The following is a 15,746-nucleotide window of genomic DNA, read 5'->3' on the forward strand; positions in this document are numbered from 1 at the left end:
GACAAGCAGCGCTCGGTGGAGGCGTACTTCTCCGGGCAGCCGCCCGCCGCCGCGCGCCGCTCGCCGCGCGCGCAGACGCAGTTCGCGCTGGGCCGCAGCCGCACCATGCCGTCGGTGTCGGAGCTGCAGTTCCTGGACGAGAGCAACGCCGACGACGCGTTCGAGGACCTGGTGTCGGCGCTCGCGTAGCGCACATTCCACTAGTTAGGAGCGAGCGAGCCGCGCGTGAGTCGTGTGTGTGTGGGCTGCCTGCTTGTGTCGCCGCATGTCCCCGCCCCGCGCCCCGCGCCCCGCGGACCCCCTCACGTCGATGTACATACATTGCTGTAACATATCTACGTCTCATTTCACCGAATCCCGTAACCGTGTTATTTTGACTAATAGCTTAAGTATATACCGTGTACGGTCTCGCTGTTGTTTGGCAAGTGTCGCGCGCGCCGCCAACTCCACTCACGTGTGCTTTCGTTTGCAGAGGAAGAGGAAATGACGACTGTAACATCGAGCGTGAGGAGGAACTCGACCGAGAACACCATTAGCAGTAGCACCACCATCAAAAATACTAAAGGTAAATTTTTACGGAATAATTTGTTAACCCGTTTACAAACATAACTAAAAATTTCTTAATATTAGAATGTCAAAATAATAACTTACATTGTTTATATCTTCACTTGGCTATTGGCTTGTACAAATTTATATTCTGTTGTTTTTGTTTCCAGTGATCGAGAGCATGACCAGGCCGGCGCCGAAACCAGTTTCGCCGTTCGCCAAATTCCGTCAGCTCGAAAAGCAAAACTCTACTAACTCTCCCAAGTGAGTGCCGTCCGCAGCGTCTCACTGCGTCTCTGCGTAACATCCACACAAACATACAGAACTGCTACAGTACTGCAAGTTCTGACAATATGATTCCACTGATAGAGGCTGTATGGATAGACCACGGACAGACCTTTCTCATTATATAAAAGCTGAAAGATTTTAAAGAACACTGTTGAAGATAAAACTTTGGAATGTCTAAGGAAGGATTGCCTTGAAGCCAAATGTCTGGCGATTAAGGACAAAATTACGCATGATATCTTGTACAAAATATTAAAAATACGCTTTATAAAAAGTTGGATGGTTGAGAGTCTGGAAGCTTGTAACCTCTCAAAGGTGCCAAGGTCCAAACTCTATAGTTGTCTTTCGTACCTACCTATTTTAGAAACATGGCTGACAAACTCTCAGCTTTTATAAAACAGGGAAGCTCTGGACACTCACGTTATAGGAACTTCTTACAACGCTAGCTCACGAGGGCCTGACATGATTTACTTTCACGAATTGTAACTACGAAGCATCGATAGACGAAAATATCGTAAGGAATATCTAATAAGTAATAGAATTTCCTAAAATGTGATTCAGCCTGTATTGTATTACGGTACTGTTACTTAGCACCAATCGTTTCATATTTTATTTTCTCAAATACATTCAAATTTATGTTAATATATTTCTTCGCTTCATAGTACATAGTTTATTTAATGCAGCATATTTATTTTGACAGCTATAGCTCTGGATACGAATGAGAATTAGGTAAACATATAATTTAACGTAACATGTATATTATATTAGTCATATTAGTGGCTTCTTTATAGATATTCTAGAAGCATCATAGCATTCGCTTTCCTAAGCACCTACGGAGCTTACAAAAATAGCATTTGATCTCTAAAATGATTGATTGATTGCATAACATCCCTAAAATTACAATTCAATAAAAATATACATCAACCTCAATTATTTATTCCCCCTTTGCAATAAAGTCAACATTCTCCCAGCTTTGGGGGAACAAGACTGATATTATAATGAGGCATATTCGTTTAGAAATTCTGTTCTTGATACTTACTACTATAGGCTGTACAAAAAAAACGTAAGAAAACTTTTAGAAAAATATTAAAGTTTTCCGTTCACACTCTCAAAACATAATCGAAGACTTAAATGTTGATTGTTTGATAGATTTACCATTAACAAGGCTCCGTGCGTTCTTAGCACTCATACCAGAATACTCGACACCCACACACCGTCCGCCGGCGGCGCCGGCTCGCGTCATCGCATAACATGCCTCAGCGTAACTGCACCGCGTAGCACCTTGAGTGGCGAGTGTGCACCGACCTCGTGCGTCACCTGAGTGTGACCCGCGCACGCTGCACGCGGCGGCGGTCTGGTGACAACGTCTTGCTGCCTTATACGAGCTGAATAACATTTACGACCCAAAGATTTCCAACTTTATTTAGAGGCTTATAGGAGATTTCCGTTTCTGGCTTCTACTGCAGATATTTCCACAGTATTTTTCGTGTACCTAGATTAAAAACTAATTGTCACATCGCACGCATGTTTAACTTTTACATTTTTAAGATTATCTTTCGTTACCTAATTGCCTTAAAGAAGATTAAATTATGTAGATGGAAGAATGGAGACGATATTATAGTAAATACACAATCTGCATTTTTTTGTCTAAAGGCTTAATATCTACAATTATCGATAGCTCAGATAGATAAGTATATCCATTGAACTGACAAAGTTTTTCGTCGTGGCAAAGTGATACTGCGGCAAGACATTGTCACCAGTTTGAGATTTCGGGAAACAATCGAGCAGCGAAGCGTCGCCATGGCGCGGTCGCCGTGCGCAGTGACAGAGTGAGCAGCATTAACCCTCGCCCCGGTTGTAGCTCGCCCAAGAGCCCGCAGAGCCCGGGCTCTCCGTCGCAGCCTTACTTCAAGTTCACGGACCCCGCGCTGCAAGCCAGCGCCGTCACTATAAAAGAGCGCTTGCTGCAGTGGTGTCGCGACAAGACACGGGATTACGAGGTACAGCTCGCCGCCGCTCCCGGCTCGTCGCTCTTCTGTGACGAAGATACATTTATACTTGACGGCACAGTTAACAGTTTTAGTTAGACTGATGACGTTTATTGAAGTCAACCAAGGGCTTATTGTCCAAGACACCAATATCAGTTAATAAGTTTGTTTCTTGCTCTATTTCACGCAAATACATATAGGGTGTCCTTTTTCGAGCTTATATAAATTGATAGATTATAAATATTTCACAGCAAATGAATACCAGTTGAGCTCCAATTTCAGCATATTAGTTGATAACGTTGGTATCAGCAATGCGTAGGTACCTGACGGAGACATCTCTGTGCTCGTCACGTAAATGTATCGACTGAGGACACGGTTGAGCGCCGAGCCGAGCGGCGCCGTGCGGGACAGATACGACCCTACACTCCGCCCCCCGCCACCCGCAACCACCCTGACACCCCATGCGAATATAACAAAATACCTCTCATAAAAAAAGCCAATACATTTAACTGCATATCGAAACACTATCGTTTCAGATAAAACAGTAAGAGTTGATTCTCACAGATCAACATTCTCAATTTACTCACGATATTAATGTTATGATGCCAATTTTGCAATATCATACAGTAATTTTGTATTTAGCAGTGTGAAAGCCAATGTTTTCTCCAATTCCAATAATAATCACCGAAATAGATAGATAAAAATTGTTTTGGCTTGTTGTTTCTAAAATAATGGCATTTTGTATGTCGCTACGAGTTTATGTAGATATATATCGGTGAAATTCGATCAAAAAGATCATTTAAGATATGCAGTTACGTGAATTGATTTAATTTTTTGGTACCACTGAGCTTAAAATGGTGACCGGAAACACATCAATTACTTACGAACTTAATCACCAATACACTCAAGTCATTAGTAAATTGATTTAAGATATAGAAAACGCATTGGGGTTGTCTGGTTGGTGGACAGTAGCAAATGCACATTTTGTTGTAGCGATTCAATCTATCACATTTCTCGTGCTAAATAAAAAATTCGATTATATAACTTGTACTTATACATTTAATCCCTATAATTATAGCACCACAAATAAGTCCCTCAAAAACTTATGTCAAATATTTTCCGTTCACCAGTTCCTCGTAGAAATGCCACTGCACCGCTACGAAGTCGATATCCTTTGGGAGCTTTCTAAGCTCCTTGGTTCCCGATAACGAATACGCACTGCAAAGATCTGTATAATCTCTTCCAGCTTCCATTTTCTTGTGGTTATCTAAGCATCTTCAAATCAAGAGACACTTTTAAAGCATTATTGTGAGCTACAATATCTCTTACCATCAGGAGTATCATATACATAACAACAAGTAAAAAAAGTAGTATTCTATAATTTAATTTCAAAAGAGATAAACTAAAATGTGCATTAGTTATGAAGGCGGCGGCGGACGTCCGGCCGCGCGAGGGCGTGTCGACCGCGTAGCATGCGCCCGCGCACGATAGCTCGCCGCCACGCCGCGGGCACTCACACTTCACGCTTATTTGACGCTTTATTACCCGCTACACCCTGTATATATGCGCAACGGTACATACACACACGCTGTATTTATATTATGTATTTTATTTTATGACCAAATTGTATTACTTTGGTTTACAGCTCTAAGGATGAAAGTTTTTGAAAACTCGTCACTGGATTTAGCGTCCGATTATGCAGCATTTGTTCGGTAGCATGTATATAGACATCATTTAAGTATATCTATTATATGTGTATGTAGATGTGGTGATATTAAATTTCTCATGTTTTTAGGTTTTATCAGTGACGAGTTTACTTTTAAAAGCTTACATTCGAGGATACGCTATCAAACTTTGATGCAATAAATAAAATATCGTTAATATTATCTAATGTTCTTCCGCCACTGATTAATTCGCATAGTCATAGAGCATAATTGATCATTAGCGGAAGAAGAGAAGTTTGCACAATTTCATTATCACGGATTGCATCAGAGTTTGACGTCAAGGGCTGCATTGTCTAACGGGACTAAAATGTATATTAAACTGTCATTCTCAAACACAATCTCACTATGATCAGTGACGAGTAGGTGTTTTATAAAGAACTAACTATTTGACGTGCTTAAGGATTACCTTTTTAAAATTTCAAGGAGTCGTATGGAACATGAACCTGAACAAATTACCATAATTAACATGTTTTGTGAAGTAAAACTTCTTTACGCTCGCTTGACTTGGGCAGTAAGCTGGTGAATGCGTTACGAAAGATGTAATCGGGCGAAGCGAACGAACGTCGAGAAGGAGAACTAAAAAAGTTTTACTTCAGTCGTGTGGTTAAAACACATTCGTTTTTTTTTGGGTATAATGTGTTTTGTGTACAGTGCATGATTTGTGTTTTCTTTCCAAAGGCTATGTTAGCCAAAATTTTGCCAAGATTGAATATCTTTGTCAAATGTGTTTGTAAATACGTGACATTGTTTGGTGATTGTTATTATGTGATAATTCATTTAATTATTATTATTCTGATCTATTTTAGAATTTAATCATTTAATCATAATAATTTAATATTCTGATCTAATTAAAACTAATTGTACAGGATGATTTCATCGGCCTTCTGTGGGAGTGTCGGGATGAAAGTAGTCTATGTGCTATTTCAAAATTTTATCAAATCCGTTCAGGCGTTTTGGGGTTATGAATGGTGTAACTAACCCTACGAAAGATTCCTGTAAATAATGATTTAACTGTCTAGTTAGGTAATATAGGTTCTGTAACTAAACCTGCAAGGCAGTAACATCACAGACAAGTAGACAAACCAACATCACTTCAATTCTACTAGTTCAATTATTTCAATTCAATATACTCGACAGACATTCTTACTCGTAAAAAAACAACAGAGGTTTGGATCCAGTTTTAAATATTCGACGACAAATAGGAAAAATTCAATATGCGGGTCTATTTAAACAAGAATACCGATAGTTCGTCGCTCTTTTAATAGTCTTGCTCATGCAGGTTTTTTCAATCTTCTTTATTTATTGAGGATTTGTTCAATCCTGAACATTATGTTAGCATATGAACCAAATACATAGAATATCTAACTTCATGGTAGGTTATCGGTCTACATCAGTAGGTAGCAAATGTATGTTTTTTAGATATTTCTTTTTACGGACAAAGTTTGGCTCTTTTTTGGCTCTAAACTGTATAGACAAGTGGATTTGTGATTCGTCGATGCACTTAACTCATACAAATGCGCTAGTCCTGTCCACCTTACTACACATTTATAAGTCATAGATACCGAGTTACAATAACTAAAATTTTTAGTTTGTCCACGACTCATATTGAGTTTGTTCTGGAAACTCTGTAGATTTGTTAATTTGAGAGTATGTTAGAGAGGTTACACATTTGTAGAACGGGGTCACTGTTTACAATCTTTGTATCAAGCTATTGATGTCTGGGAGTCTGTCAGAATGGTGGCACGTCTAGCCCGAGCGCTGTCGTGTTGCGAGGCGTGTGTTGTGTGCTGACCGCGTGTTGTGTGCAGAATGTGAAGCTGGAGAACTTCTCGACGAGCTGGGCGGACGGGCTGGCGTTCTGCGCGCTGCTGCACCACTTCCTGCCCGACGCCTTCGACTACGCGGCGCTCTCGCCGGACAGACGCCGACACAACTTCACGCTCGCCTTCAAAGTTGCCGAGTGAGTCACACACTTATCTTTTACATTTAACAATTCCCCATCAGACTTGCTGATAGTAAATGGTTGATTTTTCTATACAGGTAATTGATATTTCAATTGCAGACTTGTAATACACCTATCTACTATAAATGTAACTTTAGCTTATTATACAGCTTTCACTGGAGAGTCAGATCCCTTTCCATATAGGAAAAAGGATTGGAGCATATACCCTATATATAACTCTGATCGAATGCGTTTTTAGGGTGACTGTTGGGAATCGGAAACGATCACTACTAACAGATGTATTGATGGTAAGACAATGACAAGAACCGACGGCCTAACGTGCTCTGCAGCAGCAGCTCGGAGTTAGGTTGGTTAGGAATTTCTTGTAAGAAACAAAATGTTTCATACCTGGGTCAGATATCCAGGAGTTAACCACTGGATCGACGTTTGCCTAAATAATCTAATTAATAATAAGTTCTAAAGTTGCGCATAATATTTGGCAGTGAGAAGGCGGGCATCTACCCCCTACTGGACGTGGACGACATGGTGGCGATGCGCAAGCCGGACTGGAAGTGCGTGTTCACGTACGTGCAGTCCATCTACCGGCGCTTCAAGGACGAGCGCTGAGCGCCGCACGCCGCCGCACGCCGCCGCGCAGTGGAACGGGCACACGCTACTTTACACGTCCCCATAGCACCAGACCTTGACTTTGTTCTGTTTCATTACACCCAGTACAAAGTTTAAACAATCCACACCCATTGGCAGAATATTTTGTGAGTAATACCTGTTTTGTTAAAGCATCGATAAGAATATTATTTGTTCAGGTCTGGTGATATGGGGGCAAACCATCATTCCACTCTACATGTTAATACGTGATATTAGAACCTTGTTCATTTAAAGATTTTTATCAAGGTAAAAGAGATCACAACCTTTGATGTCACAATAAATTTAATAAATTATTTATTATTTTCATCGAGGTTCTACTGTCGCAAATAACAAAACTGGTATCCCGTGTCTCGATACTATAATGACATTTCCTATTTACAGTAGAAATGGAATACTAAAGTAGCGTTTTCTTGTTCTCGATTCTGTGTAACATTGAAATCATATCATTTTACTGCATGCAAATTATTTTGACAGTGTTGAACTGTCAAGTTTAAAGTTATAAATGCATGTGATACGATTTCAAGGTCACATGGTGTCAGCGTCTAGTAGCCAGAGTGTGCAGTAGTCGAACCGTGTAGGTCACAAATGTGTAGTGGAAGATTAGTGAGTCCAAAGAGCGTATGTTACACACTGCTGTACAGTAGACGGAAGCTTCGACACATCTGTAAGAAACCAAGCCCTCAATCTTTATATCATAGATATTGTAAATAACTTAACGCGTCATCGTATTTTTAGTCAACGTCTTTAGCTATAGAGTTGTATGTCACAAAAATATTTCCTTTCTATATAATACTTACACATTAGGTACTATTCTTTACAATTCCCTATTTTTGAAATTCTTTCATAATTTTCTTGTATAATTTCGCTCAAGCTTCAGTGTGGGCCGTGTTTCTTGGTTTGTCGTCTTCCGTGTAGTGTGGCGCAGTGTGTTGTTGTGTTGTGTTGTTATTGTTTGTGTTACGTTGTCAGATGTTTATCCAATTCGCCCAACTCGTCGTATCTCCGCGCGCAGTCTCGTGTACACTCCTCCTATTTATTTATAATCTCAAGATGTATGTGATTTTTTTATATTTAGTATGTAAGTTTCACTAACAGTTTATACTGTACACAGAGAAATCCGTAGATAATATCAGTATGTGTTGTAACGTTCAAACATAACTGATGCCCATGATGTTAATATTTTATGACGAAGTTTATGACGTCACAAGTTGCATACCCATAGTGACCATTTAAGAGAATCCGAAAGTGGTCCCAGGAGTTCCAAACTGTCCAGATGGCGCTAATAAGGCCACAAAAGATTTGAATTCGGCCGTTAAGAAATAATGAAAAACACGTCTGTTTCTTCTCTATGAGAGCTTCTCTTTTCTGTAAATGTCTACGAAGTCTACAGATGTCTCTGTGTACAGCTACATTTCGAGCGATAATTGTATTTGTAGTTCATAGCCGTGTAACGTGGCGGTAATATTCGCTATAAATGTTATAACGACGCACTGAGAGCTTCCCGCGAGAATCTTCTTCACTTATTTATCTACATAAGCAAGATGCATCCTCGTGTCGCTTGTGCGAGCCACTGTGTGCTTTGTGACGTTCAAATCGTAACAACAATGTATAAACGTGTTACACCGTCCGCGCCTTTACAATGTTTTTGATTTTTAAAATGATAAGAGGCCTTAAGTTAATGCTAAATCGACTTTAACATATAAATGCACTTTTTGTGGTTTTCGATTGCGTTTTCAACGTCACAAGTTACAGGATACCTACTTTTCTAACAATATTCTATTTTACAATTACGACATTAAGTTATATTTAAATGCTTCAAATAATTGACTATTATATTGATAAATTCATAAATTTTATTATTGACCTTAATTTTAAGCCTAATTTATATTGATAATATTATTATAATGAAATTAAATATTACGATTAACAATTTTTAATAATGATGTTTCATTTCCGATGTCCTAACCGATTATAAATGAGGGAAGAAACGGTCCTCGTTGTTTTATTTTGATCATTAATCAGCGTTTATCTTATAATAAGTAGGTAGAGGTAAGTACCTACTTACTAGATAAATAAAGGAATATGGAAAAATGAAAATCTTTCAACAAATATGTATATTAACAAAATAGTGTAACATATTGAATGAAGTCTTGTGCGAGAAGTATTAAGAAAAATATTAATATAAAAATACTTGATGATATTATAAAATATACGTACATTTGAGACATCCTCAATGTAATAAATAATCTACAAATTTTAGGGCAAATCTGCGTCAATGGTTTAAGCAAGAGAACTTTATTATGTAGTCAGGTTGCAACACTCGTTTGCAACCTGAAGCGACGATGAACTCTTAAATGGAACACGCTTTCTAATAATATGCCTATTATACTTTTAACTTCTCTAAGATACTATAAGCTTGAAGATACTGCAGGTAGTTGTAGAGACCCGATATTTGATTGAACTTTAGCGTGGCGTGAATGCGTGTCACGGTTCGGGCAGCGTGTAGGGCCGTGCGACCATGAAGGGGTCGGCGATGTTGGTGGCGCGGTCGGCGGTGGGCTCGTGCGCCGCGCCCACCACGGTGGTCAGCGACGCGACGCTCTGCGCCGGCGTGGTGTCGCCCAGCGTCACGTGCACGTGCAGGGTGCTGTCCCGCCAAGCGCGCCACGACATCTGGTGCTCCTGGATCTTGAGCAGCATCCACGTCGTCAACAGGCCGTTGAGGGCACCTGGAACACATTGTAACTGGGAATAGTTAAATAACAAAGAATGGTTTGTACCTCTCTCGAGCATAATTTCATGTTCGGTCAAAATTTATTGTGAGGAAGGTAGTTAACTTTTTAGAATTCACGCCATCTAAATACTTATTTCGTTTACGGCTTTCAGATATGACTTCAATACAAATAGGTAGGTTAAGACATTAAAGCAATGTTGAATTGTCGATATTTAAATCGTGCCTAGAAGACTTACAGATTCACAGCTATAATGTTTAAAAAATAAATGTAAAATATTCCCACCGATAATACCAATGAGCAGCGAAGAGAAGAGGTTGGCGGCCAGCGCGGCGCCCCCGCCCCGGCGCGCGCCCGCCTGCAGCGCCGCGTCGCACGCGTGCAGCGCGCGCGCCGTGCCCAGCACCGACGCCGCGCCCAGCGCCGCGCCGCGCCACGCGTCCGCCGCCAGCGCGCGCCCGCGCCCCGAGCGCGCCCACTCCAGCAGCGAGCGCGCCCACGACCACCTGCGCGCGGCGCCGCTGCGTTACACGCGCCACACGCGCTACATGGCTGCTCAGTGCTCATGGCATTCATGCATTGATAGCTCACTGCAAGGGCCAAGGGCCAGGCTCTCTGCATCTCCATTAGGAGACTTGGAGCTGCTTTAACTCGGGTTAGCGGGCTCAGCTCAGGGTAATGTTTGATTTTGTAATTATCACTATAAGATTTTAATGACAACGACTGGGACCAACAGGCTCAGCTCAACGTTCTCTCCGAGCCACGGAGGAGAAAGACGCAGACCATCGAATTTGAGGCTGCTACTGAGAATTCCTTGGGATTAATTTCATATATTATGGGAGATTTGCCACACACTGCTTAGGTAAGCTATATGAGTAGAATCTAATAAATGCAGAAAGAACTTGGAACTATGATGTCGAGGAAAGTGGCGGCGAAAGGTTTATTATTGGAGTCATGCGTACCCTCATCCTTCATTTTCATCCTATTGAGTCCTGTTGAGTGACAAACAAGTATCGCAGTTGGGAGACCAAGTTGTTTGCGAAACCTTTTCTTTAGTCTCGCAACCAGGAGACAAAATCAGTAAATCAGTAAATACAATTCCAACTTAGCCTACTTGCAAACCTTGTGGCGGGAAGATATCCATGAGGATCTCCTCAGCGAATTCAAAAGTGGAAGTCGTTACGCACCAGCTACTCACCGCCCGAGAAAGGCAAACATACTTGTGAGTGCGCGTGACGACGTAGTGGTGCCGGCACAGCTCGCAGTACGAGCTGGCGGCCTGCAGCAGCCAGCGCTCCAGGCAGCCGCGGTGCACCGCCGCGATGGTGCCGCGGCAGGAGCACGGCCGCACCAGCCGCTCCGCCGACTCGCCGCCGAAGCAGATGCGGCAGATGTTGTCCGAACGTTGGCTGCCGGTCACGCTCAGCTCCTCCTTGGCGCTTGAAGCCTATAATGACTGCGGTAACTTACAAAATACATCACTCATACAGTTTCTAATGTCAATGGTGGAAAATAATAACGAGAAAAGGATTGTCCATCCGCGTTTCGGTATAAATAATCGCAAGGTTGATACGGACGTTGGAAATGCTGGGCTACTATTATACTCGTGGGTACCAGACAGCACAAGTAACGCTTCTTCAGTTGGTTTCGAGTTATCGTCAGTAAACTACGAATATCGCCTGCAAGAGTCTATTAACATGTCCTCCTGTCAATCCAAATGTTACCTACGCCAAAGTTGCCATTCGAAAAGTCGTCAGTTACTAAGAGAACATACCTACACTTAGTTTAATAGGACAATGTAGAACCAAAAGTCTGAGCTTATAAATACTTCATCACATACATCATACGCGTTAGCATAAGATACATTGGAGACTTGATAAGCTGGTATCACGAACCTGTTTCTTGAGCAGCAGAGCACAGACCGAGCCCAGCAAGGACACGGAGCGGCGCGTGGGCTGCAGCAGCGACGACGCGGGCGAGGAGAACGTCAGGGAGTCGGCGATGCGCTCGCGGAGCAGACGCTGCTCTTCGCTTTCTGTTACATTTACTGCAAATCGCACAGGAAGCATGCTATACATGTTGTAAGTAGGTACCTGTATAGTATCTAATTGCTTAACCTAATATTAGCATACTCCTCCCATGGTGTGGGGTATCGTTATCGGTATATTTGTGCATTAGGTACATAAGGGATCAAAGTGCTATCTTAATATACGGAACCCTACACTGCGCGTGGCCCGACACACAGTTGGCCGGTTTTTACTTTGGCTTTACACTTTCAGTTCAGTTAGTTAAGGTATTGTAGTATAGACGTATAGAGTAACAAATTAACCTGGCGAGCCTATTTCCAGTGAACGACAGCTGATATCAGTTTGCTGCGCCGTAGAACGCAAGTTCCTTTCACGGTGAATGGTTGAATTGAGAGAATTCGTGATTGGCTGCAAAAACCAAAAAAATAATCAGGTAGGTAGGTACATACTAAGAACCGAATAGGTAGGTCTTTTGTATTAAATTTGGGGACATGCTGTGGTGAATAAACCACTTATTTCATTATACCTACGTCCAGTTATGCAATAGTCGTTTAAGACGTCAGTAATTTTTCTAGGTAGGTATCTTGCACAACAATACGAACTGCACAAAAATATTGCGCAATACTGTCCCTAGACGATCTTTATTGGCTGTAATGGCCTTCAATTACTATTTTGAGACACTGCTCTCGATGTCTCAAAAAATCTCAAAGGTAAAGGTACTACGTACAATTAGCAACTAATGATAGTGTGCTAAGTGCTTACGGGCATGTGAAGCGACGAACAGCTCGATGCAGACATGCTGATCGTCACCCTGCTCTCCGAAGTTTGAGAGCCCCAAAATATGAGCAGCGTCTGCCCTTCCGCTACGTTACATTCCTGTGTAAAGCAAACGAATTCACAGATCTCTGTTACGACGGTAGACCAATCTGAGATTTACAATAGAACATTACCCGTATCAAATTTGTAAAGCTGCAAGTTCTGTGAAATATAAAATTTATTCTTTTTAGAGTCTGTTGGATATTTGGCTTATAGACACCGGGCGCGAGATCCGAGCGTCTCAAGTTTTGAACAGAGCCGTTTGGAAAAGATGAAGATTCATTGGCTTCTACTAGGTAATGTTGATCAGCCAAATTATGCATTGCACCGCCAAAGCCGTTCAGGAAACATTTTAATTTAGTTTTGTGAATACTAAAACATTTGAGTTAATCAATATGTACATATGCACACTGCATATTTTAACATTTTATGGGATCTGTGTGTGATGTGCTATGTCAAGGGTCCATCAAGTGCCTGACTGACGATGACGTTCTCTTTGCTGACAATATAGACAAGTATTGCTTTATTCGTTTTGATACAATCACGGTTGTATATATTCATAATAGTTTCAATACGTTTCAATAGTTCGTTAGGGTACATAAGGGGGTAGGCTGATAAAAATTTTAATTGGATTCATTCATAAATTACAATCATAAATGTCCATATAATTTCAGTGATTGATAAACTTGAACTTGAATGTGTGAATGTATTGAAATACTTATGTATTGTTTATATATATTAATCTATACTCCCTGCACAAGTTTTTGCAAAAATATATCATGTTGTATTGAATTTTTTTTACTAAATTGAACGCATGCTATTGCACAATTCAGAGAAACGTTAATCCACAGATATTTGCTTAGCGTCAACGGTCAAAATGACATTGACAATTAATATTAAAGCCATCGATCGCGGCGAGTGTTTTCTTTTCACCACGTGAAAACGAAAATAGCTTGTGAAATATCTTGAAACCGCTTAACAACAACTAGTGCTACCGGTTACTGCTGAATAACATTGAAGGAAAATAATAATCATGGCGGTTCGTGTGCAATTCGAGAACAATAATGAAGTGGGAGTGTTTAGTAAACTGACGAACTCGTACTGCCTCGTCGCTATCGGCGGCTCGGAGAACTTCTACAGCGTGTTCGAAGCGGAACTCGCGGACACGATACCCGTGGTGCACGTCAGCGTGGCCGGCTGCCGGATCATCGGCCGGATGACCGTCGCCAACAAGAACGGGCTGCTCGTGCCCTCCTCCACCACAGACACAGAACTGCAACACATCCGCAACAGCTTGCCCGACACAGTCAAAGTGCAGAGGGTGGAGGAGCGGCTGAGCGCGCTGGGCAACGTCATCGCTTGCAACGACTACGTCGCGCTCGTGCACCCCGACTTGGACAAGGACACGGAAGAAATACTGGCGGACACGCTGAACGTGGAAGTGTTCCGGCAAACGGTGGCGGGAAACGTGCTGGTGGGCTCGTACACAGCGCTGACCAACAGGGGGGGCATGGTGCACCCCAAAACTACTATACAGGACCAAGACGAGTTGTCTTCCCTACTGCAAGTGCCTTTGGTGGCTGGGACTGTCAATAGAGGTAATCCCAAGCATTTTAAATATTTGTACTTGACTTAAACTTAATGATTCTTGACTAGATCTGACTGAATTTAAAATTTACAAAATCTTTGTTGAATTACTACCTAAAATCTATTATTAATTTTGACGGCCTCCGTGGCGCAGTGGTATGCGCGGTGGATTTAATGACGGAGGTCCTGGGTTCGATCCCCGGCTGGTCCGATTGAGGTTTTCTTAATTGGTCCAGGTCTAGCTGGTGGGAGGCTTCGGCTGTGGCTAGTTACCACCCTACCGACAAAGACGTACCGCCAAGCGATTCCGGTATGATGTTGTGTAGAAACCGAAAGGAGTGTAGATTTTCATCCTCCTCCTAACAAGTTAGCCCGCTTCCATCTTAGATTACATCATCACTTACCATCAGGTGAGATTGTAGTCAAGGGCTAACAACTGGTTGAGAGATCATCAAGAAACATTATCAAATAATATTATTACATCTATACATTGAGCAATATGCAAATAGGCAGTCAAATATTTCCCTATCAGGTGATAACAGTTATAATAATAACAATAAGAATACAGACACTGAGTAAAAAAGTTTATATTATAATTGAAAATTACATACTGCTTGTAGTCACACAACATATTAACAGCCAGTTCCTTCATTGTAAGTAACAATCAAAGTAACGTCATAAAGCAAAAGTAACGGTCTTAATCACGGAAAAATAAAGTCTTCATTACTACTTACTACTTTTACTGTTACTTTAGCTTTACATGAAGAAACTGTCTGTTAGTGGTGTGGCAGTATACGGAAACATATCCCAAGTAGGGTTACAATAACTGAACAGTCATATGAGAGTGAACTCAAAGTTCGCCATATACTTTATCAAAATTATATTTTGGAGATTGAAACTTTTAATTATTTTGTTTCAGGTAGTGATGTTGTTGCCGCTGGATTAGTTGTAAATGATTGGAGTGCCTTCTGTGGTATGGACACAACTTCTACTGAAATATCTGTGATAGAAAGTGTATTCAAACTCAACGACGCCAAACCGACTGCCATCACATCCACAATGCGAGCATCACTGATTGACAGCATGTCCTAACACCGGGTCCCGTGGGCTGCACCTACAGTTTTATCATAATATTATATTGTAAAATTTCTGTTGATCAGATTTCAAAGCTGTCTGTGACCTATGTTTTACACTAATTAAGTATATAAAAATTAATAAATGTTGTATTTTTTTTCATTTTATGTATATGGCAGCACAGGCTTCATGTTAATTTTAGCTCAAAAGTCTGTCTTTTACAAATATAGCCTGTTTTAGGGGTCTTATGCAGGTTATTAAAAATAAGCTGTGACAATTCTATTTGATGTGCTGGTTTAACTTGTGCGTGCATCTGGCATTCTAGGCTTAAATAATTGTCTAGCCTAAATGGTTATTTC

The 15,746-nt window shown here is 41.3% G+C and overlaps 3 protein-coding genes across 9 annotated transcripts in view; 2 read left to right on the forward strand and 1 right to left on the reverse strand.

Annotated features, from left to right (window-relative positions):
- Nucleotides 1-9,091, forward strand: part of LOC112053886 (titin) — a 76,124-nt gene extending 67,033 nt beyond the window's left edge. For 3 of the 5 annotated variants that reach the window (XM_052885372.1, XM_024093482.2, XM_024093479.2), the window contains 5 exons: nucleotides 473-565; nucleotides 717-810; nucleotides 2,693-2,831; nucleotides 6,352-6,503; nucleotides 6,989-9,091. In XM_052885372.1, coding sequence (XP_052741332.1) covers nucleotides 473-565; nucleotides 717-810; nucleotides 2,693-2,831; nucleotides 6,352-6,503; nucleotides 6,989-7,112 — 602 coding nt within the window. In that variant the 3' untranslated portion in view covers nucleotides 7,113-9,091. The other 2 variants (XM_024093484.2, XM_052885373.1) reach the window with 2 other exon arrangements.
- LOC112053887 (uncharacterized) lies at nucleotides 7,449-13,472 on the reverse strand. Of its 3 annotated transcripts, none has more exons than XM_024093485.2 (7): nucleotides 12,861-13,472; nucleotides 12,673-12,786; nucleotides 12,213-12,318; nucleotides 11,779-11,930; nucleotides 11,104-11,330; nucleotides 10,169-10,389; nucleotides 7,449-9,880 (listed from the first exon to the last, which is right to left on the reverse strand). In XM_024093485.2, exons 1-7 carry the CDS (start codon nucleotides 13,047-13,049, stop codon nucleotides 9,636-9,638), a joined length of 1,254 nt encoding a protein of 417 aa, XP_023949253.2. In that variant the 5' UTR covers nucleotides 13,050-13,472; the 3' UTR covers nucleotides 7,449-9,635. The 3 variants fall into 3 exon arrangements, with proteins under 3 accessions (XP_023949253.2, XP_052741336.1, XP_052741335.1); XM_052885376.1 differs by having other exon boundaries at nucleotides 10,178-10,404; XM_052885375.1 differs by having other exon boundaries at nucleotides 10,169-10,404.
- Nucleotides 13,473-13,613: 141 nt separating this feature from the next.
- LOC112053890 (eukaryotic translation initiation factor 6) lies at nucleotides 13,614-15,537 on the forward strand. The gene is made up of 2 exons (XM_024093487.2): nucleotides 13,614-14,324; nucleotides 15,233-15,537. Exons 1-2 carry the CDS (start codon nucleotides 13,760-13,762, stop codon nucleotides 15,403-15,405), a joined length of 738 nt encoding a protein of 245 aa, XP_023949255.1. The 5' UTR covers nucleotides 13,614-13,759; the 3' UTR covers nucleotides 15,406-15,537.
- Nucleotides 15,538-15,746: the final 209 nt, after the last annotated feature.

The sequence above is a fragment of the Bicyclus anynana genome, chromosome 14 (assembly GCF_947172395.1).
Source record: "Bicyclus anynana chromosome 14, ilBicAnyn1.1, whole genome shotgun sequence".
NCBI classification, from domain to species: Eukaryota; Metazoa; Arthropoda; class Insecta; order Lepidoptera; family Nymphalidae; genus Bicyclus; species Bicyclus anynana.

Coding starts and splice junctions, on each gene's coding strand:
- LOC112053887 (XM_052885375.1), bottom strand. CDS start 13,049: ATGCATAATTTGGCTGATCAACATTACCTAGTAGAAGCCAATGAATCT. Junction 10,405..11,103: donor GTCGTCACGCGCACTCACAA/GTATGTTTGCCT, acceptor CGTGTAACGCAG/CGGCGCCGCGCGCAGGTGGT. Junction 9,881..10,168: donor GCTGCTCATTGGTATTATCG/GTGGGAATATTT, acceptor AATGTGTTCCAG/GTGCCCTCAACGGCCTGTTG.
- LOC112053890 (XM_024093487.2), top strand. CDS start 13,760: ATGGCGGTTCGTGTGCAATTCGAGAACAATAATGAAGTGGGAGTGTTT. Junction 14,325..15,232: donor GGCTGGGACTGTCAATAGAG/GTAATCCCAAGC, acceptor ATTTTGTTTCAG/GTAGTGATGTTGTTGCCGCT.